This window comes from Dermacentor andersoni, chromosome 10 (assembly GCF_023375885.2).
Source record: "Dermacentor andersoni chromosome 10, qqDerAnde1_hic_scaffold, whole genome shotgun sequence".
Lineage (NCBI taxonomy): Eukaryota > Metazoa > Arthropoda > Arachnida > Ixodida > Ixodidae > Dermacentor > Dermacentor andersoni.
This window is the reverse complement of record NC_092823.1, coordinates 126,751,720-126,779,014: the sequence shown is the minus strand read 5'-3', so window position 1 is coordinate 126,779,014 and position 27,295 is coordinate 126,751,720. Positions and strand designations below refer to the sequence as shown.

General features: G+C 43.8%; 1 protein-coding gene across 2 annotated transcripts; it reads left to right on the top strand.

Moving 5' to 3' along the window:
• The first annotated feature begins 84 nt into the window (after window positions 1-84).
• Ttc7 (tetratricopeptide repeat domain 7) lies at window positions 85-27,090 on the top strand. Of its 2 annotated transcripts, none has more exons than XM_055078046.1 (20): window positions 85-249; window positions 2,643-2,794; window positions 6,447-6,615; window positions 7,473-7,561; window positions 8,087-8,292; window positions 9,392-9,470; window positions 10,347-10,477; window positions 11,131-11,194; window positions 11,839-11,976; window positions 13,083-13,166; window positions 14,162-14,242; window positions 14,729-14,931; window positions 16,911-16,983; window positions 17,856-18,016; window positions 20,075-20,191; window positions 21,419-21,486; window positions 22,231-22,523; window positions 24,228-24,332; window positions 25,985-26,076; window positions 26,648-27,090. In XM_055078046.1, exons 1-20 carry the CDS (start codon window positions 117-119, stop codon window positions 26,778-26,780), a joined length of 2,571 nt encoding a protein of 856 aa, XP_054934021.1. In that variant the 5' UTR covers window positions 85-116; the 3' UTR covers window positions 26,781-27,090. The 2 variants fall into 2 exon arrangements, with proteins under 2 accessions (XP_054934021.1, XP_050048533.1); XM_050192576.2 differs by having other exon boundaries at window positions 21,419-21,510.
• The last annotated feature ends 205 nt before the right edge of the window (window positions 27,091-27,295 follow it).

Sequence of the window (27,295 nt, the reverse complement as noted above, 5' to 3'; positions counted from 1 at the left end):
TTTAATAGTATAACCTCTATTATCAATTATTTGTGCACGTTTATGAATTTTATCAAAAAATTTTCTAGCGTGCTCTTTCGTCAAGTTCGCACAGCCGCGCATGGCCGCGCCGCAAAATGGCCGGCAAGGCAGCGAAGGGAACGAACAGGCTCGAAAATGACATCTTTAAGTGCCGCGATGAGTCCAACTGGAAGAAAATACAGGAACTCGCAGAGCAACTTATGCAGCGAGGCACCGGGCCCCAGTCAGGTTAGTTTGTGATCTGCGCTGTCGGTAAAAAAAAAAAAAAAGACAGATCACGCCGTACCGACCGCTTGTCCGCTGGAAGACAAATTCGAATGTTTTGCGATGGTCGCAGCGTTTCCTCCTACGCGTGCGCTGCGATTTCTGCACAGTTTTATTGCATGCCGCACGAACCTGTGTAAATCCGGTGCGTACATGGTGTGAGGACTTGATCGACCTTCGTTTTCTCAACGGCGACGCAAAGCGAAACTTGGGATCGAGTTTCCTGGGTAACACTGAGCTTAGCGTCACACATTACTTCCCCCCTTTGCTCTGGCTTCTGGATTGGATTGGCGCGGCTCGCTCCGTGCTTGCCCGCGCTTTTTCGAGCGGAGATTGCTGTGCGCCTGGTTTGTGCACTAGGCTCTTATACAGTTGCTTTTTCGAGCGCAGATCTGTGTGCGTCTGGTTTTTGCACTAGGCTTTTATACGATCGCTTGTCGCTGCTTTCCATTCGCCGCGGCTTGGTGCAGGCGCACAGACTTGGTGTGCGCCTGCTTTTTGCACTGGTCTTTGAACACATCGCTCGCTGCTCGTGCTTATATATAAGTACGAAGTGAGCAAAGTGAGCGTCGCTTAGCGCGGAAGTCATGTACCTTCACACTGGGTAGCGCCGAGCGGTAGCTTCTAACAAACGCAGAAATGAGTCTTTGCAGCGCGTGTGGCCATTAATTGACTCCCACCCCACAGCCATGTGAGGTGCGACTCCAGGAGCGGTGCAGTTACTCTGCAGCCGGCGGAGAGAAGGTGGCGCTTCACTTTCTGCCAATAACTTTGTATTTTTTTGCGTGTGAACGCCCGTACGCGATAGCTCGTGAGGTTGTGCGGGACGAGCTGCTGGCGCGACCCCCACTCGGTGGCCCCGGCCGGGAGGATCGTGCAAATTGATGAATGCCTCCTTCGCGGCAATCGAAAATACAATCGAGGCCCCCTGATGACGGGCGACAACGTTCCGCCGAGCCGCCAAATCACGGCGGCATTGCAGATCGTGGACCATGGGTATTCGGCATGATCTGCGTGACCACCGGGCAGCTCCGACTATTCAAGGTCGACAGACGGGACGCGGCAGCCTACGTTGAACCGGGGACCACCATCCACAGTGATGAATGGGCCGCATACAACTGCATGCAGAACTTAGTGGATGCTAACGGAGCGAGCCTCAATCTGCAATGGGAAACTAAACACAGCGTGAACTTTGTTGGCCCAATCACGAGCGTTGACACGCAAAAAATGGAATGTTATTGGCATGCAGAAACTGAAGCGCCACCTCCTCGCAGCCGGCTGCAGGGTAACTGCCCCGCTGCTGGAGTCGCACCTCACATGGCTGTGGTGGGAGTCAATTAATCGCCACACGCGCTGCAAAAACTCATTTCTGCGTTTGTTAGAAGCGATCGCTTGGCGCTACCCAGTGCGAAGGTACATGACAAAGTAATGGAAAACAAAGCGCAGTTTCCTGACCCTTTGCTTTTGTATGAATGTTTCCCAGCATTGCTGCGCGCTTACACACACGGTAGCACTTCCGCGATAAGCGACCCTCACCTTGCTCACTTCGTATTTATATATAAGTGCGAGCAGCGAGCGATGTGTTCAAAGACCAGTGCAAAAAGCAGGCGCCCACCAAGTCTGTGCGCCTGCACCAAGCAGCGCCGAATGGAAAGCAGCGACAAGCGATCGTACAAAACCTTAGTGCAAAAACCAGACGCACAACGATCTGCGCTCGAAAAAGCAACTGTACAAAAGCTTAGTGGAGAAACCAGGCGCACAGCAATGTGCGCTCGGAAAAGCGCGCGCAAGCACGCAGCGAGCCGCGCCAATCCAATCCAGAAGTCAAAGGAGGGGGGGGGGGGGGGGGGGGGGTAATGTGTGACACTAAGTTCAGTGTTACCGTTTCCTGTAACGTCAACTTGCTCAGCGCTTTTGCGCTTTAGATGTTGTTAAAATACCGTAAAAGATAAGGAAAAATTACCGCACACTGCCGTGCGTAGCGACGTTTTGAATATATGACATGTGTTAGGCGATCTAACATGAAATGATTAAAATGACACCTGTTCCGGCGATTCCTTATCCTAATTAGGGGCCCTTGAAGCCACGCCCCCTTCATGTTTCCACGTAATAGTTAAATATAATTTGAGTTCATCTACACAAATTCACTTTGGGTTGAACAGCAGTGTATTTACCACTGTATCCTTAGGTTGCCACTGACGAAAATATTAACAACACGTCCTGCACGCAGCTGTATTGCAGTTCGTTCTTGAAGGAGCCATATGTGTTGATGAGTTGCTAACGATAGAAACACGCTCAAGACATTGACTCGATCCTTGGTAGCCTGCGCTCCCAAACTGCAAATTGCTGTCATGCAGAGGCCATGGCCAGTTTCTTCATCGGTGAGAGCAAGCTGGAACAGTTTCTGGAGGAACACCCCCCGACGGAGGCCAACATCAACAAGGCCAAGACCGGCCTGACAGAGGCTAAGCGATACCTCAACAACTGCTTCACCGAACATGGAACCAAGGCATGCTAACATCATCTCGCACCTCACGCCTGTTTAACTGGGCATCACAGGCCACAGAAGACAAACGCGTTTTTAGTGGTTTAAAGTAGAGCTAGGTGGTGGCACATTTCGCATGCATTATACAACACCACCGACATAAGCAGTGAACAGCTCTCAGAAACAGCCAACCCATTGAATCCGGTTTCTGTTAATAAAATTCTGGAATTTTATCTGGCCAAGTAAGCATAAGGTTGTGAGAATGCATTCTTCTAGCAGAATGACTAAATTTGTAAACAGGGACAGAATAGGACAGAACTAACACTAGACTGCCAACCAGTAGTTTATTTCCAATAACTATGGCATATATGTACATGAAGGCAGCCAATAAAAGCATTGCATACACATGCACACCGGTCAAAACATGCTACATATAATTCTTTGTGCGTGTGTGACGAGGATGCTTATGCTACACGTATAGTTAGTACATTCTCATGTAATTCAGTGCACGTCGTAAATCTATATCTATTTCTTGATGATACCGTTGAGGAACAAGTGTACTTGCAAAATAAAAATTTTATTTGCACACACACAGGTTTATTTTGTCAATCAAAACTATATTATATATTTCGCTGAAGCAAGTTACCCTGAACCTACTGAAAAACACATTTTCTTGTGCTTGTGTAACCAGAAAAAACATGCATTCTCACCTCAAATGTAAGAAAAGGGCACTTCCAAATCAAATGGTCAGATTTGCTGTAGTGGTGTAGTCAAAAATGCACGAGCGCTTGCTTGTCAAGAGTGTTGCACGCACAACAGGAACAACGTGCAATAAACCTCAGGAATTTTTTTGTTTCTTTTTTCAAGAGGGAAGCATGATAACCTGTTTCTGCAATACACAATAGAATAAGAGTGCAGCTAACACAACAGATCAAGCTGTTTCCATTTCTACATGTGTTCATACCAGTGTACACTACATGTTTGTACAGGTGTAGATGTAAAATCCAGACTGGCGCTTGCATGACGATGCAAGAATTCATGGGGGTAGAACAGGCCACTCGAGAGATTGTCGCTTACATGAGTTGGTTGAATGGGGAGATTTAGAAATAGTTAGGGAGTTCTAGAAAATAATGGAAAGCCAGTGGTTGCAATTGGCCCTCTGTACAAGTGAGTTATGGTGTGGCACTCCGGAGCTTGCTACTTATGAGATATGGCTCACTGACGAGCTTTAAGTATAATGAGCTTTGAATAGGAATGTGAATGACTGCAAAATATATGATTAAGTGCTCCACTCAAGATGGCATAGTGACACTTGTAGTGCAAAGTCAATTGCATTTTCTATTTATAAAACTCAGCTGTTGCACTGTTTGTGTGGGTGACTGCAAGAAATATGATTAAGTGCTCCACTCATGATGGCATAGCAACACTTGTAGCGCAAAGCCACTTGCATTCCCTGTTTCTAAAACTCCCTCGTGTCTTGGCCCTTGCACTGTTCATGTGGGTGACTGGAAGGAATGTTGTAACTACTCCATTCACAATGGCATAGTTAGAAAGTTCGTAGTATAAGACTCCACAGCAGGTCAGCACAGTGGTGGTAGTGGTGGTGGCGGCAAGTAGTCTCCTGCGCATCATCTTCAACGCATGGCCTCAAGCACGCCGTGGTCGCACCCGAGGGATAGATAGCTATAGCTCAGGGGATTGATGAGGTCTAATCAAAGAACATTGTTTTTCTTTTCTTGTAAGGAAATCACCGAGACTCAATCTGTAACAGTTGGGTACACGAAGTACCGCTGGTACCGAACCCGACTGCTCTCTGTGAAGCAAAAGCGTCGTGGCGCTTTCATCGTTCCTGTTGTAAGTGTCGTAGCCTTTAGTCCTGATGTAGATGGCTCTTCTCTTCTTGGCTACAAAATGTTGGGGTGTGCATTCAAGTCTGTATATCTCCAATCAGAAGCAATGTCATTATGTGTTTGTGTATGTCTATATATATCAGTGAAGCATAGAATCACAGGCTCAGGCACAGAAATAGTTCAAAGAATAGAAGCACGTAGGAAAAATAACAGGACTTTACTGACATATTGGCCGGGATCCGGCCTTCATCAAGATGCCTTCACTCTTGATGAAAGCTGGACCCTGGCTGAAACGTCAGTAAAGTCCTGTTATTTTTGCTATGTGCTTCTATTCTTTGAACTATATATATATTATATACGCACACACATGGACACACTTTTTTTTTTTGCTAATATGTTTTTCTCATACTTCCTTCATTTCACTTATTAGTAAGCTTCTGTCTTTATGCTTTTCATGCTCCATTCATTGTTTATTAATGGTCACATGTGACCACATAAGCAAACTTAAGGGGGATCCAAAAGTAACAAAGGGTAAAAATGTAATAATTCTGAAAGTACACATGTTTTCACAGAAATGCACAATAACGTCATGGAAACTTTAAAAGAAAAATTGTTATAGTCAGAGTAGTTACATTTGTCACCAAAAGGTGGTGCTGAAGTTGTAATGGAGAGAAAAAGGAAACGGCTGAACACCTGATATTTTCTGTAAAGGGCTTCACCTTACAGTTCACAGCAATGAGGCAGACTCTTTCAAAGCGTTGGGGTTTAGGGACGGTGGAGAAAAAAATATATATTAAGGGGGTAGAAATCACCAAACGGAGGTTATCTGCTTGGTGGCTAAAAACAAGGCAAGAGTGAAATTTCGCCCTCCACTGAGTACAACATATATTATTAGTCATTGCTAGGTGGCGTGTGCCACCACCCGATTTAAAGGGTTCAGCCTTATCCATCTATCCAGCTAAAGCCTATGGAAGAAAAATGTTTAGTGGCTCTAACCTGTGCCACTTCTCACTGACAACTGTAACTACTCCGGCTATAGGATTTTTTTACTATAAAGGACATCCCATGTTTTTGTGTGCATTTCTGTCTAAACTGCATCCAACTGCGGTCTATCCTTTTCGAATGATTAAATCTTTACTTTGCCATTACTATTGGATCACCCTGGGGATGTGCTCCTCTGAGCAAAAAAGGTATACAGATTAGGGATTCCGTGGTAAAGCTGATCTTCTCTGCCTGTGAATGTAACTTTGAATTGAGTACAGCTCCCCAAACGTGGCATTGCGAGCATTCCAGCGCAATCACAAGTTTCAAATTGTGTGTTAGAATTTTGAAAAATTCACTTCTTTTGACAAGCCTGTAGTCCGTACACTTCTGCTAACAGCTGTACCTACACCAACCACTGGACAAAGAAAATGCTTTTTCTTTATAATATCAACTGATTAATCTCGCTTAGGATGCACAGACTTGCAACTTATGTGGCAATTAAGCTCTTGTCTTCGCTACAACCATCATTAGGTGTAGGGTTGTCTGCTGGGGATTTAATTGAAAAGGAAACAACCGCAGGTGCATATTCACAATTATTTTCAGAAAGCATGCAATAGACTAAGCAAGGAGAGAACACTGTTTGTGATGTCCAGGCAGTAAGCACTCAAGCTAGCCTGCCTCTTTAATTGCCTATTGTCTGTGATCTACTTGTACCTGAATGTCGTAGAAGTCAGAGTAGGCCTTCTGCACTTTTTATGGTAGCTCCTTGCGGTCTGTAGAGAAAAAAGGGGGGGGGGGGGATCGCTCTGGGAAAAAAGGATATAACAAAATCACTTCTGCAGGCTGGTGTCACGACTGATGGCCACTTCCTACTCGCCAAACTGCTCTACGCGCAAGGTTTTTACGAGGAAGCCATTACCCACCTGGACAGCGGCGGCATTGACCGTCTCGAGGAGAAATCCCTCTCGAACCGCATTCTCAAAATTCTCGCCGAGTCATTTGCCATCAAAGGTACTGTTCTCACAAGTCTTCACTGGTGAAATTGAGGACTACAGATATATAAAACTTCAAGGGACCGGACAGATATCTCCTATTTCATTAACAGGAGCGTCATTTACTGAGAAAGGTGCATAAGGGTGAAGCACTATATGTTGTGCACCCTCTTAATCAAGTTGATTAAATTATTGATTAAATTGATTAAATCACTGTGGGAGTAAATGATGAACTTTACACTGTTTCCACTACTACCTTTACTGTCAGTGTCAAGCAAACACTGGGTGTATTATGAAATTTTATAAACTGCTTCCTTCATCTTAAGTTAGCTTCCCATTTTTATGCTTCACTGTTCTTGCTTTTTCTTTGCCTTGCCTCATCACTTGGCGACTCACTTTTCAACTTAATATCTTAAGATCAATATCTTAAGATCACTCTTGATGTCGAGGTATCATCTCACCTTCTTCTGTGCTGCCATTTTCTTCAGAGTCTAGATTCGGTCTGGGTTGCAGTCCTGTCCATCAGTGCCTTTCTCTTACAAAAGCACAACCCAGCCAAAAGCATATATAGTATTAGTCCTATTGATTTGGTTGCGGCAAAAATCTGTTAAGACCGGTTGAGAACTAAGCAAATATCTTCGTGGAGCATGAACCAACTAAAACCATTGAACTTATCTTTTGACAGGGTCTAACTTGCCTCTTGAATCTGGTGTTCACCAAATTTTCGTTGAATGCCGGACTACTAGAAGGTGATAACCAGTAAAAACAAAGAAAAATAACTGGCTTTAGAGAGGTAAAGACCCTAAGGTTGCAGCGCTAAGCAAGCAGTCTCGAAGTTTTGAATGCTTATCTTGGATGTGGACTGTTTCCCAACAGGCCTGTGCCTTGAGAAGGTGCCCCTCAAGACGACGAGCAAGACCAAGGCTGCCAACAGGGAGGACCAGATCGTTGCCTACTTTGTGCAGGCAAGTATCAATTGATTGATTGATTGATCAGCAAATTGTGATGTCTTGACACTTGCTTCAGATCACTCAGTCGTCTGCTGGGCTGGTTCATAGCAGACGACCGAGTGAGCCACAGAAACTGCCAAAATGTCACAATGTTCTGCTCCCACAACAGTGGGGTGTGCAGAACCCAGATGTAGAGAAGCGCCGTTTGATTTTTTGTTCCTAGAACAAACAAGCTGTTGAAATAAGTCGATAGGCAGGTTAGTTTCCAGGTGGGAACTCTCTTTTGAGGCGACAGCTTTCTTTAGCTGCTTCAACCTCTTCGGATAGCTGGATGATCTCGCACAATAAACAGTAGCACATACCCAGCGACCTGAGTCACCTACTAGCTTGGGCCACTAGTTATGCGCCTTAATAGACAACTTGCTATTGGCTGCTGTCTGGCCTAGTAGACAACTTGGGTCACTGGGTATTTGCCACTGCCCTCACCCACTTTGCCGCTGGTAGGGAACTGTGTGGAACACTGTGGTTACTGAATTTCAGGCCAGCGACCTGGCGCTGAAGTACCTCCAGGAGGTGGAGAAGTCACAAGGCACCGTGGGGGGTGTGGTCGCCACAGGAGCGGCCGGTGGCACAGCAGCTACAGTGGCTGCCTCGTCATCGCCACTGCCACCCAATACGGAGTACCGCATTGGAACTGTCCTCGAGAGCGTGTTGCAGAGGGCACCGCTTCTTATGATCAAGGGCGGGTGAGGACTGCTTTTGAGGCCATAACTGAGCATGGTTGCAAAAGAGCGCTATTCAATTCACCCTGGGAAGCGTGGAAACAGCTCGGGAAATTTGTGGATTGAGAAGAGACTGGTTTCGTGTTGTTTCTCTACATATCTTGGCTGTCTACATTTTTTTCGCTTTTTCCTGGCTTCCTAAGATGAGCACGTTTCTTCAGCATAATGGGCCCTTTTCGCAACTGTAAAGCTAGCTTTTCCACGAGGCAGTGTGCCAAGCTAACGGCAGCGCAGTAATTTTTGGAATTGGTGCGTACAGCCACAGTTTGCTTGTGTCATGACATAAGAAATGTAGGCGCGGCTCTTGTGATATCAAACCGTGTGCAAGGGACAAGCCCCGGCACGTGCGGCTAGTATTCATCGTGATTTGAACCATGACTGGTGCGACCATTAATTTGGCAAATGTGCAATGCAGAGAAGCGTACTTGTGAATGAGGAACACAGTCTAACGAGACGCCAGTACAACAACAACAAAAAAAGAAAAAAGAAGAAAGAACACAAGATCCGTAATCAAAGAATGATAGCTGTTGAAGTGCAGGTGCATACTTCACTCCCTGATGTGCACCAAGTAGATTGGGTGTTTGAGGAAGTGTTGTGCGGTACGCTTCCGTGCTGCTTTAAAGAGCAAGGATGTTTAACAGTCTGGCATGCAACCCAGCCCTTCCCTTTCAAACACTGGTGCACCATGCACGTTAACAATGCAACTGTCAGAATTTGGGCAGATAAAGCAGTGCTGCATCCGACATGTAATTAACATTTTCAAACTCTGACTACAAGACAATGACGTGGTTAAGGCGGATACACTGGCTCCCCATCACTCTCTCTTTTAGTAAAACTGCCATCCACAAGGCCAATTTCCTCCTTGAGAGGAAGATTTAGTTCAAAGCCAACTCCGATTTTTCTGTAATCAAATTTCAAATGCATGTGAAATGAAGATAAGCTCTCATTAGGAAGCCGGCGAAACAATCTGAGTGATATTTGCCGTACTTCATTGAACCCTCTGCCACGTGTGCCTGAACTAGATAAGTTTTAGCTCACTCACAACGATGATGTGATCTTTCAGAAAACTGCGGCAAGCCATCGACCAGTACCGAAACGTTCTGCGTGCGGAAGAGACGAGTTCCACGCAATCACTTCGTCAGGTCTGTGTTACAAACAGCCAGTATCAACTGTTCATGAAATTTTCTCGTTGAACCTTCTGTGATGACACTTTATTGTTTCACTACAGAAAGATATTACATTTTAAAACTCAAATGCACAAAGCAAGAACACAGGCGAATCACAATAGTGCTTTGGTGTATCATGTGTGTCTGTGCTCGTGTTGTACTCTTGTGCATCATCTGTTTACCAGCTTCTGTTACCTGCTTGTGCATGCGAGTTTTTCAGTGCTCAACAAACTCATTCAGTTACCTGTTCTAACAAAGATATTGCATTTGTGTTTGTATGTACCGGTGATTTTCCTTGAACTTTATGTCTGTAGGTATGCCTGTAGCACGTGATCATATAAAAATGAAAGATTGTCTATCCCATGTTCTAAAGTAAAAGATTAGCATCTTTACACTGTATGGTCAAAGCTACCTACCTTTTCTTTTCCTTTTTTTATATGCTGACTTAGTCAATTATAAGCCCTTACAAGCTTCAAATTACTGAAATGTGGTCTTCAGAGGTATTATCATCCTTATACACTCTACATTGTTAAACATTGTGTAACGGACAGTATATTTTCTCATATAGTATAGCTTGGTAAGCTTCCACGAAGGATGCTTCATATGTGCAGAGCTCATATTTAAACACTGCATTAATCTTCGTGCAGCACATCGCATCTACAGGGTACAGATGTGTTTAATTGCATGGCATGTTACATGCCAAACTCCCAACGCAATCAAGTTTAAACTTCTCAGCTTCAGCTTATTGCATTAGTATTGTGTCTGCCTCAATTGTCACAGAAGCAAGCAGCTATGCCTCTGTGCCATTTCTGGGCTTCAGTTTATGGTGAGCTTGCTTGTGCCCCGACATAGACGATGTCCCGCCAGCTGGCCGAGGTGCTTCTGCGTGGCGTCTGCGAGACCAACTACATCGACTACGAGCCTCGCATCGAAATTAAGAAGCAGGGAAAGCACTGGCGGCCCAACAAATATTCGGGGCAGTCGTAAGTGTTCTGCTTCCTGGCCTTTTATTGGAATTGTAAAAGAAAAAAGAAAATAATTTGCATAGTCACTTTCTTGCTTTGTAAATTATACAAAAAAAAGGGGATTAAGCTATGCGGCCTTTTGTAGCTACCTCTGCAACCACTATTGCCCCCTTTTTCGGTAGATAATGTTTGTAACATCTTGTAAAGTGATGTTACAACCGGCCGCAAAAATTTTCAAGGCATAGATTTCACAAAAAAGTTAAGTTTCCTGGTGACTTCACAGTTCCGCCTAGAATTTAGGTAAGTGATGTGATGGTTAGGTGGGAAAGTGTCCACTGCACATTTCTATTTGATCTCATTTTTATTTGAAATTAAATTTTATTTTGTTTCTCGGATTCTGTGCTCTCATAACTTTCTAGGTTGTCGGTAAGGCTAAACTAAACCAATGAGTCATTGCCATCCTTTTTTTTTTTTTTTTATGGTTTGACCTATGCTCAACTTTGACCAGTCCCTGTTTATTTCTTTGCTATTCTGAATTAACTTTCTTGAAATGCATTTGGTGCTGGAAAAATGTCTCTTCGTACTGGCGAAATATGCTTTCAATAGGCTGTGTCTCAGCGTAATTTCTTGGTAGAGTTTCACAAATGCCAACGCATTGCTGCTTGTTTCAGATTGTTCATGCCAAGGACAGAATACGAGGAAATTCTCCTATTGCTGTTCATCAGCGAAGCTATGGTAGGCACATTCGCTTCTCCACTGACTGCTGCACAAGCGTTTGCCATTTTGGTCTCGGAATGTTTTTCAGCTCTGCAGAGAGTTCAGTGTAACTACTTTTTGTGACAGCTTGCTGAAAATGACGACAAACAAATCATGATGACAATGACAGCGGTCAAGCTGACACCGGGAATGAAGCCATGGAAAGCGTAGGGGAATTAACTCTTAATTAACTCTTAGGGGAATTACTTGTAGCCGAACTTTCCAGTAGAGATAGTTCATGTTATTGGAGTGTACAGATTAAACTTTGAAAAATCCTGTGGGTGTTCAGCTTCAGCACTTATCCGCCGATATCGATGCCCAGCAAGCCATCTCAGCATGGCTTCATGAACTTGACACCGATTTGTTTTATGCCGGCATTGATGGTTTGGTAGACCCAGGGAGTAAATGTTTGTACCACTGTAGGGACTATGTGAAATAGTGTTTAGCAGTGCCTTACCAAGTAATGCGTACCGATGTACCCTTGCATAAAGTTTGCCTTTGATAGGGCTTATTACCTTAGTCTTTGAAACACCTTAATAAGTATAGCGAGGGCTAGAGGGATATCTTTCATGTAAGCACGAAAAAGCCTAGACTAGAATTCTCAGTATGCATTTTCTTTACAGGCAGTCCGCAATGCGGTCCTAGACCGGTCCCCCGAGTTCCAGGATGCCCGGGTTCATTCGTACAACAATGTCGTCGCCGTGTACGACTTACTCGTTTTTGTCCTCGCCCGGTTGGGCCAATTCCAGATCCTGTGTGAGGTGTGATAAGTTTCCCCTTTAATATTTTTTTTTCCTTTTCTTTCTTTTTTTTAATCAGTTTATGTTTACTGTGCTTGTCTTTGTGCAAGAGTCCAATGTATCATTTTTAATACACTGAATTTATGCCTCAGAATATTTAAGTGTGGGAGATTCAACGTAAAGTCCATTTTAGCAGTCTCACCAGCACTGGTGTTTGTACCGCTTCTTGTTCTTCGTCTTTTCACACTGTTTCCCTGTCATGTATGTACCGGCTCGCCCAAGCCGCTACGGCGTTGCCATCCATCGTAGTCATTTTCTTAAATTTTAGTTTCGTGGGGCTTTGCCACAAGGCATGCAGGGAATAAAATAAAATAAAATATGACCTTGTAACTCTGCATCGTAGAGGAACTGTGCTTTTGGTAAGCTGGTGTGAAGTTTCATTTGTGGATAGTTACCAAAACCAATCTCTAATTAATTCGTTACTACACTAGTTATGATCCCATTAAATAACATTTCATTCTCTTTTGTTTGCATGATTGTACTCTCCATGGCCAAAAATAAAGGGGGACAAGTGGTCCTAATTTTCCATGATGCAGGATTATGTTGGGCTTTGTGGGTGGAAGCAAGCAATACGTAAACATGGAGCTCATGTAAAGATTGCATGTTCCGGCTGTGAATGTCCCACCTGTCTAAGGAACGCACTGCTGTTTGCTATTTCTACATGCCCTGTTGTTGTGGGACGATAAGCTGTGTATAGGAAGAAGCTAACTAAATGTATATCAGTTGTAGTGCGCATCATTCTAGCTACGAATAAGGTACCTGCTCACAGCGTTCCCAAAGAAGAATGGCTGTGAACTATGTTAACAGTCAGTATCTTTAGCACTAAAACAATTTTTAGTATTTCTAACTAAACTGAATTATTTTTGGCCTTCGAATATTAATTTTCAAACCTTAAAGTTGTCAGGTCTGCTTTAGTAACCAGAGCCAACGAAGTAGGTTGGAAGTAAGAAAATGAAAAATTGCATTTCTCGTCTGTTCTGTATTTAGAGCCACCATTCTTGCTTGTACTCACCCTCGCTTTCCCCTCTCCCTTTCTTATTTTTTCTATTGTACACTTAATTTGGCAGTCATTCGAGCGAGCTATGAAGTTCTCGTTCGAGGAGTACCACGTCTGGATGCAGTTCTCCCTCTCCTTGCTCTCGTACGGGAAGGTGAGTGTTGTGCAGTGACCTCTTGTGGAGCCTTTAAAAAGTTAATCGGCTAAATGTAGCTGGAATTTGTGCAACTAGCCTTGCATTGTTTCCATGCGCGTGCCATCTCCTGATCGGTGCTGAAGAGCATAAAAATAACCCAAATAGAGTCCCTTATTTCTTTCTCACACACCGTCTCCTTATCCACATTACTGCTTGGTTCTGCAGTGGCATCTGGCCGGTTAGGCCTACCCCGCGGCCAGCACCGTGTTACATTAGGAATCAAACCATTGCAAGACTCCTTTAAAGGAATGCTGGCATGACATTCTTCGGCTTTTCATTTTGTGTGTCAAATGAAGGTTCTTGGCCTCGACAAACTAGAAAACTTACTTGCAAGCCTTGCAGCGCCCTAAGTAATTTACTGTAATAGCTTTTCTATAAACCAATTTTGGTTTTGTGTCCTGAGAGGTGTTTTTGCTGTGATGTCAGAACACAGAAGGTGGTCACTTGGGAGCAGAAGTATGTGAAGTTTTGGTACTTGCTTTTCAAAAATGTTTGCTCTAACGTCCGACTCTTTCCCCAATGATGAAGTGTAAATGTGTGTTTTGCTCAAAATTTTTCTCGAGGTAAAGCAGACAGCGAAAACTGTGACAATGTGTAAAATAGAACTGTTTTCGAAGCTTTGCTTCCTATTGACAACCGTGCAGTGTTCTTCGTGCAGATACCTGAACATTGTTGTGTGCGGCTATTTGGGCAGGTTATGCTCGGATACTATTTTTTTAAATTTATTTATGTATTTATTAATTTTTCTTCCTGCCTCTCCCAAGTGTTGTAAGTTGGGATGCAAGTGATAGGTAGGAGCTGGTTATAAATGCAAAAGTATGGTATAACAATGCAAGGACGCAAGTCTTGTAAGAGTTCTTAAAAGAGGACGGTGAACACTGTCATGCGGAACGCTTTGCCCTTTAGTTCCCTTTGTCTGCAATGCACTGACCAGGAGTGTTTTTTTACTGCAGCACCTCAGAGCTACCCTAATGCTCAAGGAGTGTGCACGGCTTCAGCCACACAACAGCTTCCCCTGCCTCCTGGCTGCTAAGGTGAGCCAGCTCAGTCTGGAAAACAAAAAAAGAAGCTGCCCAAGGTTATTGCACATTTTTTAAATTTATGAATGATGGAATGAAACTCGTTAATGCTGTTTTGTGTGTGTACCTGCTTCTTACTTTTTTTGTGGTATGGTCATTGCAATGTCTTTCGGCAAGAATGGATGAATGAATCGATCAACAGATGTGAGAGTGCTATGTTAAGCTATGCAGTGCAGGCCCTGCAGATGTGCCGGTGACGAACTCTGTTCTCTGTGGAATTACGCGATGAAGCAATAGACGGTACCCAGCTATCCTTGCCGCAACAAATATACGCATCCAAGTCAATAATTCCTTTATTAAAGCGAACATTTCTATTCCTTCCTTCCCGAGATTGGCGCGTTTGCTCAGTTGGTTCATGAAAGCTTGGCTTCACATAGCATTTAGGATGTATGTTGGATACGCATTGTTATTATTTTTTTTTTTTTCATAAAATCCTCTCAGGTATGTCTGGAGAACCTCGGGAATGTTGAGCAAGGCGTGGAATTTGCGGAAGAGGCACTCAACCGCGAGAAGCGGAACCCGCAGAGCCTTCTGGCGCAGTGCCACCTGGTGCTCGGTGTGGGATTCGCGCTGATGGCGGAGCAGCGGAGGCCTCAGAGCAAACGGGCGGAGTTCAAGGCATCTGCATTCCAGTGTTTTCTCAGGTAGCGGACAGTTGGTCTCAGTTTGCACTGTCCTCACGTTATGCCAGTTAACCCAGTTGCGGTTGTCGCAAAATATTATTTATTTCGCAAAATATAATGTGTTGAATATATGGAAGGTGCCGTCAATCTGAACCTGTTTACCACTGAATGGGCAGAATGACACGTTTCAGTGTGCAGTGGCCCAGCGTACTGCTTATGCTCGCGACGAAAAGCATTTCACCTCACATATTGTAAGCACAAATAATGTGATTATGAAGATTACTAGATTTTATGTAACCTTATGTGCACAAGTTGTAATTGTAATATGTGAAGTGACGTAATAGTTCTGCGGAAACCCGCAAGGTGGAGAGAAGTAATGAATGAAGGGAAAGTCAGACATCCACCCATTCGTAGCAATTGCCACAAAGGAAACCCATACGGGTCGGACATCCACTAGCGTTGCTTCTACAACATTGCCTAAGTGTGAAACAAAATGTGGAAAGTGAGTCCTTCGGTTCCTTGGATTCTTCAAGCTCAAGTTCTGTGTCACATCTCCTAGCCCAAGAACAGTAATCTGTGTCCTGATGTCAATGCAACTCTTTTGTGAATTGTCATATGCTTTAAATTCTCTTTCTCTGCTTTTGTGCAGCTTATTTTTCTACTATGGGAAATGTGGTCTGCGTTTTTTATAGCTGTACTGTCGTTGGTGCAGTTGTTTTCTGTGTAAACCTAAATCACCAATAGGCTCTCTCTAAGACTCCGTTAGGTTGAGTTTCCTGATAAGCTGAACAGTTAAGAGACATCGGTTCATTCCCCATTGATTTGGTGTGCCCTCTGCTATAATGAGCGGATGCTGACACAGCAATATTTTCACAGGCTATGTCACTCACTTGCACGCATGTGCACCCACACGCAGTGGCGCTCACTCATGTGTATAGTCACTTTCATTTTTCATTCATTTTTTTCATTTTCATTTTTCATTTTTTTCACGCTCGTACGTACATCCACTCGCACTTGCCGACAGTCAGCCACGTTCACAGATCGACATTGCCTCAAAACCACCATCACTGACTTTTGTTTGTACTCATGTTAGCCGGTGTTCAGTCCGGTTGATATGATAACGTCCTCTAAAACACCGCAGCACTCACTGCCATTCCTACTCACGGGCACTTGCAGCCTTCATAACTCACTAACACTGTATCTTGTGGTATAAAGTTTGTAAACAGGGATAAGGTGCCTCAGAAAGGCTGGCCAACGTTTCAATAGGCGGACCTATCTTCGTCAAAGGCAGCCTCGTCATCCTCGGCATGTTAGTTTTAAACGGTTAGGTTAGGTTAGGTTACGCCTGTGAAATGAGTGTGGGTCAGTGCACTCGTGAGCGAGTTCACCCAGCTACACTCCGTACCAATATGTAATGCAGCACTTTCAGTCTGTGTTTCAAGCAGCAGTTCCATACAAGTCGTAACTTCACTGACTACGACCTGCTACCACCGCTGCCAGTGCTTACAATTTTTATCTTAACATGCCCGATATTTAGAGTTTATGATTATGGTATAGACACCAGTGACTTTACGATTTTTTTTCATTTACGTCCGATTTAGGGCAGAATCTATTTAAAAAAGACACATATACAGTTTCCGACCAATTTTCAGAGCCAGATATTTCATACATGCTCGATTATTTGGAGGTCAGTAATTAATAAGCTTGTTAATTTAACAGTACTGGAGGCTTCTTCAGGAGGTTGCTAACAATATAGTGTTGGTTTTATCTGCACATATGCCTCACTTTTTTTTTTAACATGGTCCATGTTAGCCGGGACATGTGTTATATGTTAGCCTATACATTTGTCTTGCAAAGGGTTGAAGTTGAGACGTGATATCGCTGCCGCTTGTAAATCTTTAATTATCAAAGAGACCTTTCTATTGTATGTATGCCGTAACACTGTGCTGGCTGTGGGCTTTTCCCATTGGTAACATCAGCCTATGTTTTCAAAATTGCAGGGCACAGAGCGCGGACCCGTACCACCACCTCCCCGAATACCACCTAGCCCTGCATTACGCGGAAGTTCGGCAGGTAAGCTAAATTTTGCAGTGCAAGGGAAGAAGGCCAAAAGTTCACCTCCTGCGTAGCGGTTGCTATTCACTTAAATTCGTAAATCTTGCTCTTCATTTACGAACCACTTCGTATAAAGGCATTGGCCTTTTGCTGGCCAATTGGAAGATGGTTCTGCACCACACAGCTGGCAGGAGCTTCTTTACATAACCATACAAGCTGATCCAAAAGCAACAAGAAAATCTAAATTTAATAATAATTTGAAAAGTATGCACTATACAAAGATGCAGTTTTCGTATAAATGGGCCTAAAGGTATCCGTTTCTTTAATATAAAAAATCTTACGGATAGAGAGTATGGTTACATTTGTCCCGTGGCGGTGGCACTATTGTTGTGCATCTGAATTTGGAATACAGTTGAAGCACCACTTGCCGGGACTTGCATAACTACTGTGGCTACAAGACGTTTAATTTGAAAAATTCCATGTTTTTCAGTGCATATCTGTGAAATCCCATTTCGCTATGGCCATTACCTTTCACAGTGTTAATTTTTTCCTGTTTCTGTTAATTTGGATCACTCTGTATATTGAATCGGATCGCATCAGATCACTACCAATTCTGCAAGTCAAGTTGAACAAGTATAGCTGTCAACATGTGTGCAGTAAAGCTTGATTTTAAATAATCTCCCTCTAGTTTCCGCACAGCACAGAACTAGAATTGAGTGGTTACACAAGGTGGTTGCATGCGTCGACATTGCAACAGCAGCCGAAGGGTTCGTGTCGCCCGCCCGGACAACTAAACTACCACATGCTGCAGTTTGCACAGGGCTTGTTGCCAGTTGTGCTGTTGGAAAGAGCCTTCAGTTTTTTTTTGTTTTTTTTCCCCCCACTTGCAGCTGAACAAGGCCGTGTCACACGCAAAGCGAGCGCTCGAGCTCAACCCCGAGCATGTTCACACGCTGCACCTGCTGGCACTTCTGCTGTCTGCGCAGAAGCAGCACGGCGAGGCGCTTCAGCTCATCAATGCCACCCTCGAGGAGTACCCAAACTACCTCAAGTGAGCCCGTGCTGTTGTCCATGTGGAGTCACAGCATAATCTGCCATTTGAGAGTATTGTAAATGGAATTATGCAACTAGATTGCAAATTAAGATTTGTTTCTTTTATTATTCAAGTTGAAGCTTTATTACCAGTGATACAACTAAGTTTACGTTCCTTGTTATATTGCTTGGTGATATGTATACTTATTGTGTTAGTCTTTATTTTATGTATGTGTAGCATTATGTCTGACATCTGTTTTTTCTTTCCTACTTCTTCTTCTTCATACGTTCTCCCAATGATATATTAACTGAGGGTCCCGTTGCAGTTTCCGACTTTGTCACCTTTGACTGTATATCATCTGTAATCCACTATTGAATGAATAATAAACTGAAACTCAAACTTTTATGGAATACCATCTAGTCAGGTAAAACGATTATTGAGACTGAAGCACGTCACTGATCATCAGTTGTTTCAAGATCCATGCAAGTGTTTTTTGTTCACAAGCAATGTTAACAAGGGATTTGTGTGCATATCGAAATTTTCATTTTGGTTTTACTTTGGTTCGTGACCATAGCTGCTCAGTGATCTGCTTCATTCCTAACAACTTGTGTTTTATTGTATCCTGCACAAGATTGTAGTTATTTCTATCCACTCCTTCTACATTTTGCTTAAACAGAGCAGTTCCTGTAAATATATAGAAATAAAAAGTATTCGAATACATATGAAACACAGAAACACTCTTTTAACAGTTGCTTAGGTGATTCAAGTTAAACTTGTATTTAAGTGAGAAAGCTAATCTCTTGACTGCAAGAAGCTGAATGTTAATTTAAGGCCTCACTTTCTTAAAAAATTGCCTCAAAGCGGCAAACGAAAGAAACTAAAGCACAAAGCTTCCAACTCCTTAACTACGTAAGAAAAACAGAAATCAGACATCTCTAAACTGCATCGGCTAAGTCAACTAAAGCAAACAAATATGATTTATTCGTTTACAGCTTATGGGAAATCGTCACATTGTCTACATGAGTTTTGCAAAAGTCCCATTCAGAAATTGTTGGTATAGTAGCTCAAAGTGGTGTGTAATATATCACTTCTGTCCCCATTAGATTTCTCAGTGCATGCAGTGTACAGAATCATATCATTTCTCATTGACAAGTTATAGTCGTAAACTTGACGCTTTTGCTTTTCTTTTTTTAATATTCCGACTTGCAGCAGTTTTTCTGTAATCGATGGCCTAAATAAAGAATAATTGTCATAATTAGCCAATTCTGTGTCCACTGTGGGACGAAGGTCTCCCCCAGCGATCTCCATTTACACCCGTCTTGCACCAGCTGACCCTGTCTTCTGCCTGCCATCTTCCCCGTTTCCTCGCACCGCCCTGTTCTCTGCTGTTCTCTACTGCGCTTCCCTACCCTCGGTGCCCATTTTGTAGATCGTTTTTGTAGACCACTCATTATATGTCCTGCCCAACTGCACTTCGCCTTCTCAGTCTCAGCTAGAACTTGGTTTGCCACCATTTGCTCTCCAATATACGCCGCTGTGTCTTCCCGTCTCTTGACATTGCACCCGATGCGTTTCATTCCATTGCTCATTGCATAGTACTTGGCTTCTCCTCAAGCTTCTTCCTTTAATTGCAACGAACCTCGTAAAACTTGGTGCAGTGGATGTCAAGAAAAAAAAACACATTCTCCATTCTGTTGTGTTGCAGGACACAGCATCTTAATCCGCTGCATTTTTACTGTCCCACATTTTTTTTTTTTTTTTTCATCTTGCTCGTAACATCATGGCCGGCTAGCTTACCACTAGTCCATCAAGACCAACTACCTCACCCTTGCATCTGGCCACAGCTCGTGTTATAACATGCCCAAGTGAAAGAATCACTACTATCCTCTGCTAGCACATTTTCTTTTGTTTATCAGTCATTAATTCAGTCACGGTATTAGATGCCTCTTATAGCAAACCTCATGAAGCTTTTATGTCATCATGGCCTACCCGTATTTGGCGCTGGTCCTGACATTCCGATTTCTTTGAAATGCCTTATACTTCCTTTCCTTTTCTTTTTTTTAATTTCTTTTTCAGCCTAATGTACACCAAGGCACACCTCGAGGACTACTGCCTCGGGCCAGAAGAGGCCTTGCTGACGAGCAAGCAGATGCTGCTGCAGTGGAAGACGTTCTACGAGTCCGAGCTTAAGAGGTCAGTGGGCTGGCCAGGTAGACGAGACTGGAGCAACGAGTGTGTGTGCACTGTACTTGCAGGAAAATTTACTGTAGGAAAACTTCTCTACGCAACAGAAAAATTTTGCTGTAGAATACCAAATAGGCGCAATTACTCAAGAGTGCAATGCCACGCCGCTACGCATCTCGTTGCTAAAGGTGGCATGAACTCTGATCTAAGCACGAGAGCCAAGGCTATGCCGATGTAACATAACATAACATAGCGGGCTCGCAAAAGTACTCGCATTAGGCCTGAATTAACAGGCTTCATTTTGTGAGGATAGTACCTTTTAACCCTCTCAGGCAGCAACAAATTCTGTTGATTGGAAACTTATTTTCACTACATTTCTTGTGTCTTCAGAATCACAAAAAAATGTACAGTTGCAGGGCAGGTTAAGAATTGTTTAATTTTTTCAGTGAGTTTTGTCAAGCTTGCGGAACGTGGACTCTACACGAGAACTCGCTGCAGGAACTTCGGATATGAGAGCATCCACTATTTCATGTCAAGCAAGCCTTAAAAGCACCAATCCAGGGACTTGAAAGTTATGCCTGGTGCAACACACTGTGAAAAGCAATAAGAGAAGTGAACCGAGCAAAAGACACACAACTGTCTACATTGCCACTCGTTTTACCAAAACATTGTGCACCTGTTACTTAAACTTGCTGCACGATTCCAAACAGCCGAGTTTCAAGATGTATGGGACCCGTATTAATTATCATTACTTTCATCAGTGCTTTTGCTGTTGATGCAGTATTTCAGCATACACAACTGTACACAGTGCATGAAAAGGTTAAAAAGAAGTTCATATAACCAGCAAAATTTGGTGAAAGTAGCCCAAAACAAGTGCAATATTTTGTCCACTTAGTGTGTAGAAAGTTTCAATAACAAGTTATACTTTATGCGTTTACACTAGTTTGTGAAGCCTATTGTTTGAGGCCTCTTCTGCGACATCTGCCTCCGGGATGCCTAATCACACAGAATTTTACTTGTGACAGAAAGTTGTACTTATTGTTTGCACCGGTCTGTGTCATATTGTCTGGAGCCCCTTATGTGTCATATATATATAACTTTGGAGAAAGCTAGTGAGAAAAGAAAGCAATAGTATCAGTGTACCTAATAATATTGGCTCAGGGTACCTAATAGTACCTAAATGATAGTTTAACTGTTAGGAATTAGTGAACTGAGCAGTGGGTTTTGCGTTTGCAGCGACTATGCCCAGACCGGTCTGCAAAGAGTGACCAGCTGCAATCGTGGCTCGTTCCACGTGCGATCAGGTGACTTCTCAGACCGGGAGTCAGGTACGTGCACATTGAGAGCTCCAAGAAAAAAAAAGAAAACAAAAAAAGCCCTTTTCGTGACCAAGCACAACATGCGTGGTACAAGCAATTGGAACAACGCTCTACGATAGAAGTGCCTAGGCATGTTGCATAGTATGAACTGGGAATCGCATACCGAGTGCTTGTACACAACCATCAACTGGTATGTGGCAATGCATAATTCACTGCTGTGAAGCCTGTGGAAGCACACTTGTCAGGGGAATTCATATCTGTTCCACACCCCTGCATCTTAAAAGTCTATTGTGTGGGTTACAGCCAGAAAAGATTTGCCTAGGTTGGTCATTCATAGGCAGATTAAAGACTAGTGAAACAGTGATGTGTGGCAAGCGTACGAGTTGTGCGAATTTATAACAGTTGTTGGCAAAAAAAAAGAAGATTGCATTTTTGCCTGACATGAGGAGCGGTGACAGCAATAGCTAGCGCATCCTTATGTGCAATAAGACTCGCACTGTTTTGTGTAGCTGTAGAAAAAAATTGCACAGACACTTGCGCAATGCCCTTTGGAGAACTGCAACTGTGTGTACTTGTTTTAGTCAGCCTGTTTAAGCTTAGTCCTAAAGACGGACCACCTAGCCCTCACCAAGATGTTACTACCGATGTGATGAGCGCATGTCGTGACGGTGACACTGCGAGAATGCAGCTAGAGAGTTTGTGCAACAGCCGTCGCCCTAATGCGTGCAGGCCAGTCGATCGCCGCAGCTGCGCGTGTGGAGCAGGCACTGTCCGAGGCACTGCAGACGGGCGCGGGACCCATGGTGCACCCGCCGACCCAGACGGGCGGGGGCGGCGCGGGCGGTGGGTCGATGGCAGCCCTTCGCGAGAAGCGCGGCTCCCAGACCCTCTGGCTACTGCAACTGCAGGTGTGGCTCCTGATAGCTGAGCTGTACCTCAAGATGGAGCAGCTTTCTGAAGCCGAGGCCTGCATCCTCGAGGCATCCAACATCTACCCCCTGTCGCACCAGCTCATGGTCATGGTGCGTGTCACTGATTGGTGTGCAAGAGGCTTTGACTATACCTAAAGCAAAAGCCAATTTTTGTAAAACCAGTCTAACTAGAACACTACTACTTTATTTACTTATCTATTATTGTAAGTCAAAAAGGCCTTGATGTGAGGCCTTACATGAGCGAAAGAAATGGCTGACAAAGCATTGAAAAATAGTCTTCAACAATTGAATTGCAAACTTTATGCTTCAGATCTTTTTATATTTTGTGAGTTTCAATTACTTCGGTAAAATATTTCATGGCCAAGAAAAAAATTGCTCCCTAGAGTTGGTAGATTTGAACTTTCACACCGATAGCAATTATGTAGGCACTCGAGGCGCATTACTGCCGTTGCTTCCACAGCCGGTCATGCTGTCACGGTACTGACGGCACGTGTGTGGCCCACACGTGGAAGGTTAGAAGGTCTTCAGAAACGCACAGTGCATTTAGCTGCGAAAATGCGAAAGCCAGGTGGACGTGCCATCATACCTCGCCTATCTCGATCGGCTCTACAACAGAGCCAGGGCAGCATTTTGCCTTCTGCCGTTGGAAAAAGCTTTGTGCACACAATAGCTGCCCTACTTCCCATTCAGCAGCTGCTTGCATACGGTGGTTTGAGCAGAACAGACAGTAAGCTTTGCAAGCTACGAGCACCGATGGTTTCCCTTTGGTCTCATCTTGTGCACCATAGAGGTGGCAACATCTGCAACACAGCTGGGGGGTTATTTTGCGTGTCTGGTGGACTCTCCATTTCGGCCGCCACTGATTGGATGGAGCTCTACGAGCGAGAAGGAGAAAGCAGGCTGAGGGCACGTGCCTCTTCTCTATGGTACCCCCAGCACTTCAGCAGCAGCCCAAGTGAACAGTTCATTAGGCGAACATTTACAGACTACCCCCTCTGGCGTACACCTTATCATGCCAGCATTACGAGATGCCCGGTAGCTGCCAGGGTGCTGTCCCTGCTGCACAGCAGCAGTTGCATGGCCTGCTGTGTCACGCCAGCATGTAGTCCCCACGTATTCTTGGAACATTGTCCGAGGAGCTTCAACAAAATGATAAATTTTGCGCATTTAATGTTTCGCCGTTCGGCTGAAGGAACTGCCAGTTCTTTTTTCTAAATGGAGCAAAGCTTATCAAAATCCACTGCACAGAACTTGATAAGCCTTCCTGCATTAATTTTTTTTTCTAATTTCAGCGTTATCTTGCGGGCTCCTCTTTCTACTTGTGGAGAGATTCTTTTACATCCACTCAACCGATTACAAGGAGGTTTGTTTTCTTTAAAAGAAATTGTATCAACTGACTGTCTGGAGGAAGCTTATAATTTGGGCAATCATTTATATTGCATGAATTGCCAAAAATAAAAAATAAAATAAAGAAAGTAAAGCAGTCAGTTTACAACTCCAACTTGGCAGCAAGAGACAATGTCAGAATTCTTTAAAATACATCTGCTGGGGCATCCAAGTCAGAAGAAATTTACACGTTGCACACCACTCTGAATCATACTGATAATTTGCCGATAAGGTGTTTTGCAAAACCGACGTAAACAGTTTAAGTAAACGATTTCACTGTAAGGTGTAAACTGACACATCATACATTTGTTCAGTTTCGTGTTCTCTTGAGCACGAATATTGTTGAGGGATTGCTTCAGGAACCGTCAAAAAAAGCGTTGCAAGTCATTCTCCTCTTTCGCCTCACAGAAGGGCTTGCTGCACGAGCTGCGGAAGGAGTACTACGACGCGAAGACGTGCTTTCAAAATGCAGTCTCCATCAATCCGCTGCACGTCACCGCTCTTCAGCACCTGGTATGCCATTACCAATGGATTGATTGAATAATTGATTGATTATAGCTTTGTGCTTAAACCTGCATTATCTTAGCTTTGTTTACTCCTTAGGCGGTAGAACTATTACATAGTCTTGTTTATTAACTTCTGTATGCACGCTTCTGTCTAAGTTATGGCTCTCTGATCTTTATGCATTGCTGTGAGTGTGGTTAGTACTGTATTACTTTAATGTGCAGTTTATAAGATCTGACATGGCTAAACAAGCAAGACTTAGCATGCAGTATAGCTTCACCGCTTTATTCTTTTCTTTCATTTTCTTTTTTTTCATGTTTAAAATCATTGAACAATCACTGTAAAAAATGTTAGCCACAGTCTTTGTCAGCAAGTGCAGCGAAACTTGTTTGTCAATTATCCAGGGCCTGATAACAATTTGAAGCCAACATACAATGAAATAAAAAAATTAAATTATGGAGTTTTACATGGCAAAACCACTTTCTGATTACGAGGCACGCCGTAGTGGAGGACTGTGGAAATTTCGACCACCTGGGGTTCTTTAACGTGCACCTAAATCTAAGTACACAGGTGTTTTTCGCATTTCGCCCCCATCGAAATGCAGCCACCGTGGCCGGGATTCGATCCCGCGACCTCGTGCTCAGCAGCCTAACACCATAGCCACTGAGCAACCACGGCGGGTAACATACAATGAAGCCAAGCATAGGGGAAATGAGCTATTCTTAGTTGCAAATGTTGAAATAGTAAGGAAAAGGGAATGAAAGAAGAAGACAACTCGCCGTCAGTGGGACTGGAACCCACAACCTTAGCACGACACGTACAACGCCATGCCAACATACACAGTAGATGAGGGCACGTCCTTCGCCACAAGTAAATTGGTAGAGCGTCGCACACGTCATGCGGAGATTGTGGGTTCAGCTCTTGCCAGTGGAAAGTTGTTTCTTCTTCCACTTTCATTTGTCATTTTCTTTATTTCAAAATGTTCAATTAAAATACAGTAACTATTTCAACTATGCTTTCCTTGGACACATGCACAGACAGGGAGAGAGAGAGGGGGGAGGGTGTCCCAAGTAACTTGTGCTAAGGCTGAAAATTATAGTAGTGCCTTGTAGCCAGACAGAACCAAGGTGACGCCTTCCTTCACTTGGAGGAAGTCATATTGTTTTAATTACATTAGTTGACATTAGTTAAGCAACTGCAGTAATATATTTGGAGCAGAAGTACTAATGAGGAAGTCGTGGACAATCGTGAAAAAAATCTGATTAGCTGTCTGCTGTTTAATATGTTACATATTTTTTTCTATACTCAAAAGAAAGCCTGCAAAAATGTGTAAAAGTACTGCATGAGTACTGCATGAGCGGTGCACGAATGAGGCCCAATTCTAGCCAGGTGCGCTTCAGTGCCTGGACTGACTGGCCGATCAATTGATTGATTAATGAACTGATTTCTGAAACTATGTTCACTGCCTTACTGCCTTTCTTCACGTTACCGTCTGTAACTGCTACTCAGGTTACAGGGCTGAGAACCCGTCAAGCTACCCATACGGTTGCTTTTATTTCACACTCCTCCATATCTTGTGCAACATGGATAAACGGTGATTGATTGATGTGGCTGTCGCAAACGAAAAAATCAAGCTCCTTGGTCCTTCTCGCTCATTCCAGGGCCTGGTCTACCACTACTTGGGCAGCAGTCAACTTGCCGAGAAGACGCTGAGAGATGCGGTGGCCATTGACCCCATGTGCCACCAGTCCTGGTCAGTTCTTGCATAGTAATTGCACTAATCCAATCCAAGACGGATAGCGAGACGATAAAATAGCCGTAGTTAGTGTGAACCGTGAAACACTGCAACATTTACGGTCAAAAAGTTCCAAAACTATTCCAATGCGTTCTTCCGTCTCCAGGTTCACCTGCATTTGTGACATTGGCTTATATCAGACTTCAAAAACACATTTGGGAATCCTACTGCGTGCTTAGAAACTGACTACAGGGCGACTTCACTTCGCGCTTGCATGTAGTTACACAGGCATTCCGATTAGTTATTCCCTGTTCGAATTTTAATGTGCCAATGGTACACGCAACAGTATGAAAGTGAAACACTGGATTTGTGTTCAAGGCCGGTAATCCTCCTTACGTGTGCTTGTAAAGAGGAAAAGCTCCATGAGCACGACACTCCAAGGGGAGAAAAATTTTTCTTCAACTGCAAAGCCTCCTGTCCGAGAAACCCTTTGTAGCTTTGCGCTGCTCTCGGATGGATGACAATTTTCCAGCTTTTCCTTTGCCCTGCGGGTTTCTATAAATATGATTTGCTTGTTGAACAATTACAGGTTCAACATGGGCAAGGTGCTTCAGGAGACGGGCGACTTCGACTCCGCCACTGACTGCCTCAACACGGCCATTCAGCTCGAGATGACAACACCGATATTGCCGTTCTCGACTGTTCCCCGTACGCTCGAGTAACGGCGGCAAACGTTCCGATACTCTGCGATCTCACACCTTTCTAGTTACTGAGAGCGCTAGCGGGCTTGTACAAAATTGTAAAGCGGAAAACTTGCATTGTAAGCGAACAACTTGAGATTTATTTGCGTCAGTAACGCCATTACCAGCAGCAATAAATGTGCGTTACATGCGGGGCATGTGACACAGGCTGCAATATCGCGTACGGTTAGTTTGGTCGAGTACCCTTCTCAAACTTTAGATGTATTTGTCGTTATGTTTCGAAAGTTTTAGCACGAATGTTGTACTAAAAAATAAACCTCTGTTGATGGAAGTGGTTTTTCATTGTCGTTCTAATTTCACATGCACTAAAGAAAGAGTTTGTGGGCTGTTCCACTTGAAGCACAAAGAATTGACATCAATAGACAACACAACTTTGGAGATCTATGGCTTACAATAACTTTTTTTCTCAATTTCAAAACTGGCGTTACAAGTTCAAAAATTTTTTCAAGTGTGTGTGCCTTGCTGTGCTAACTTAC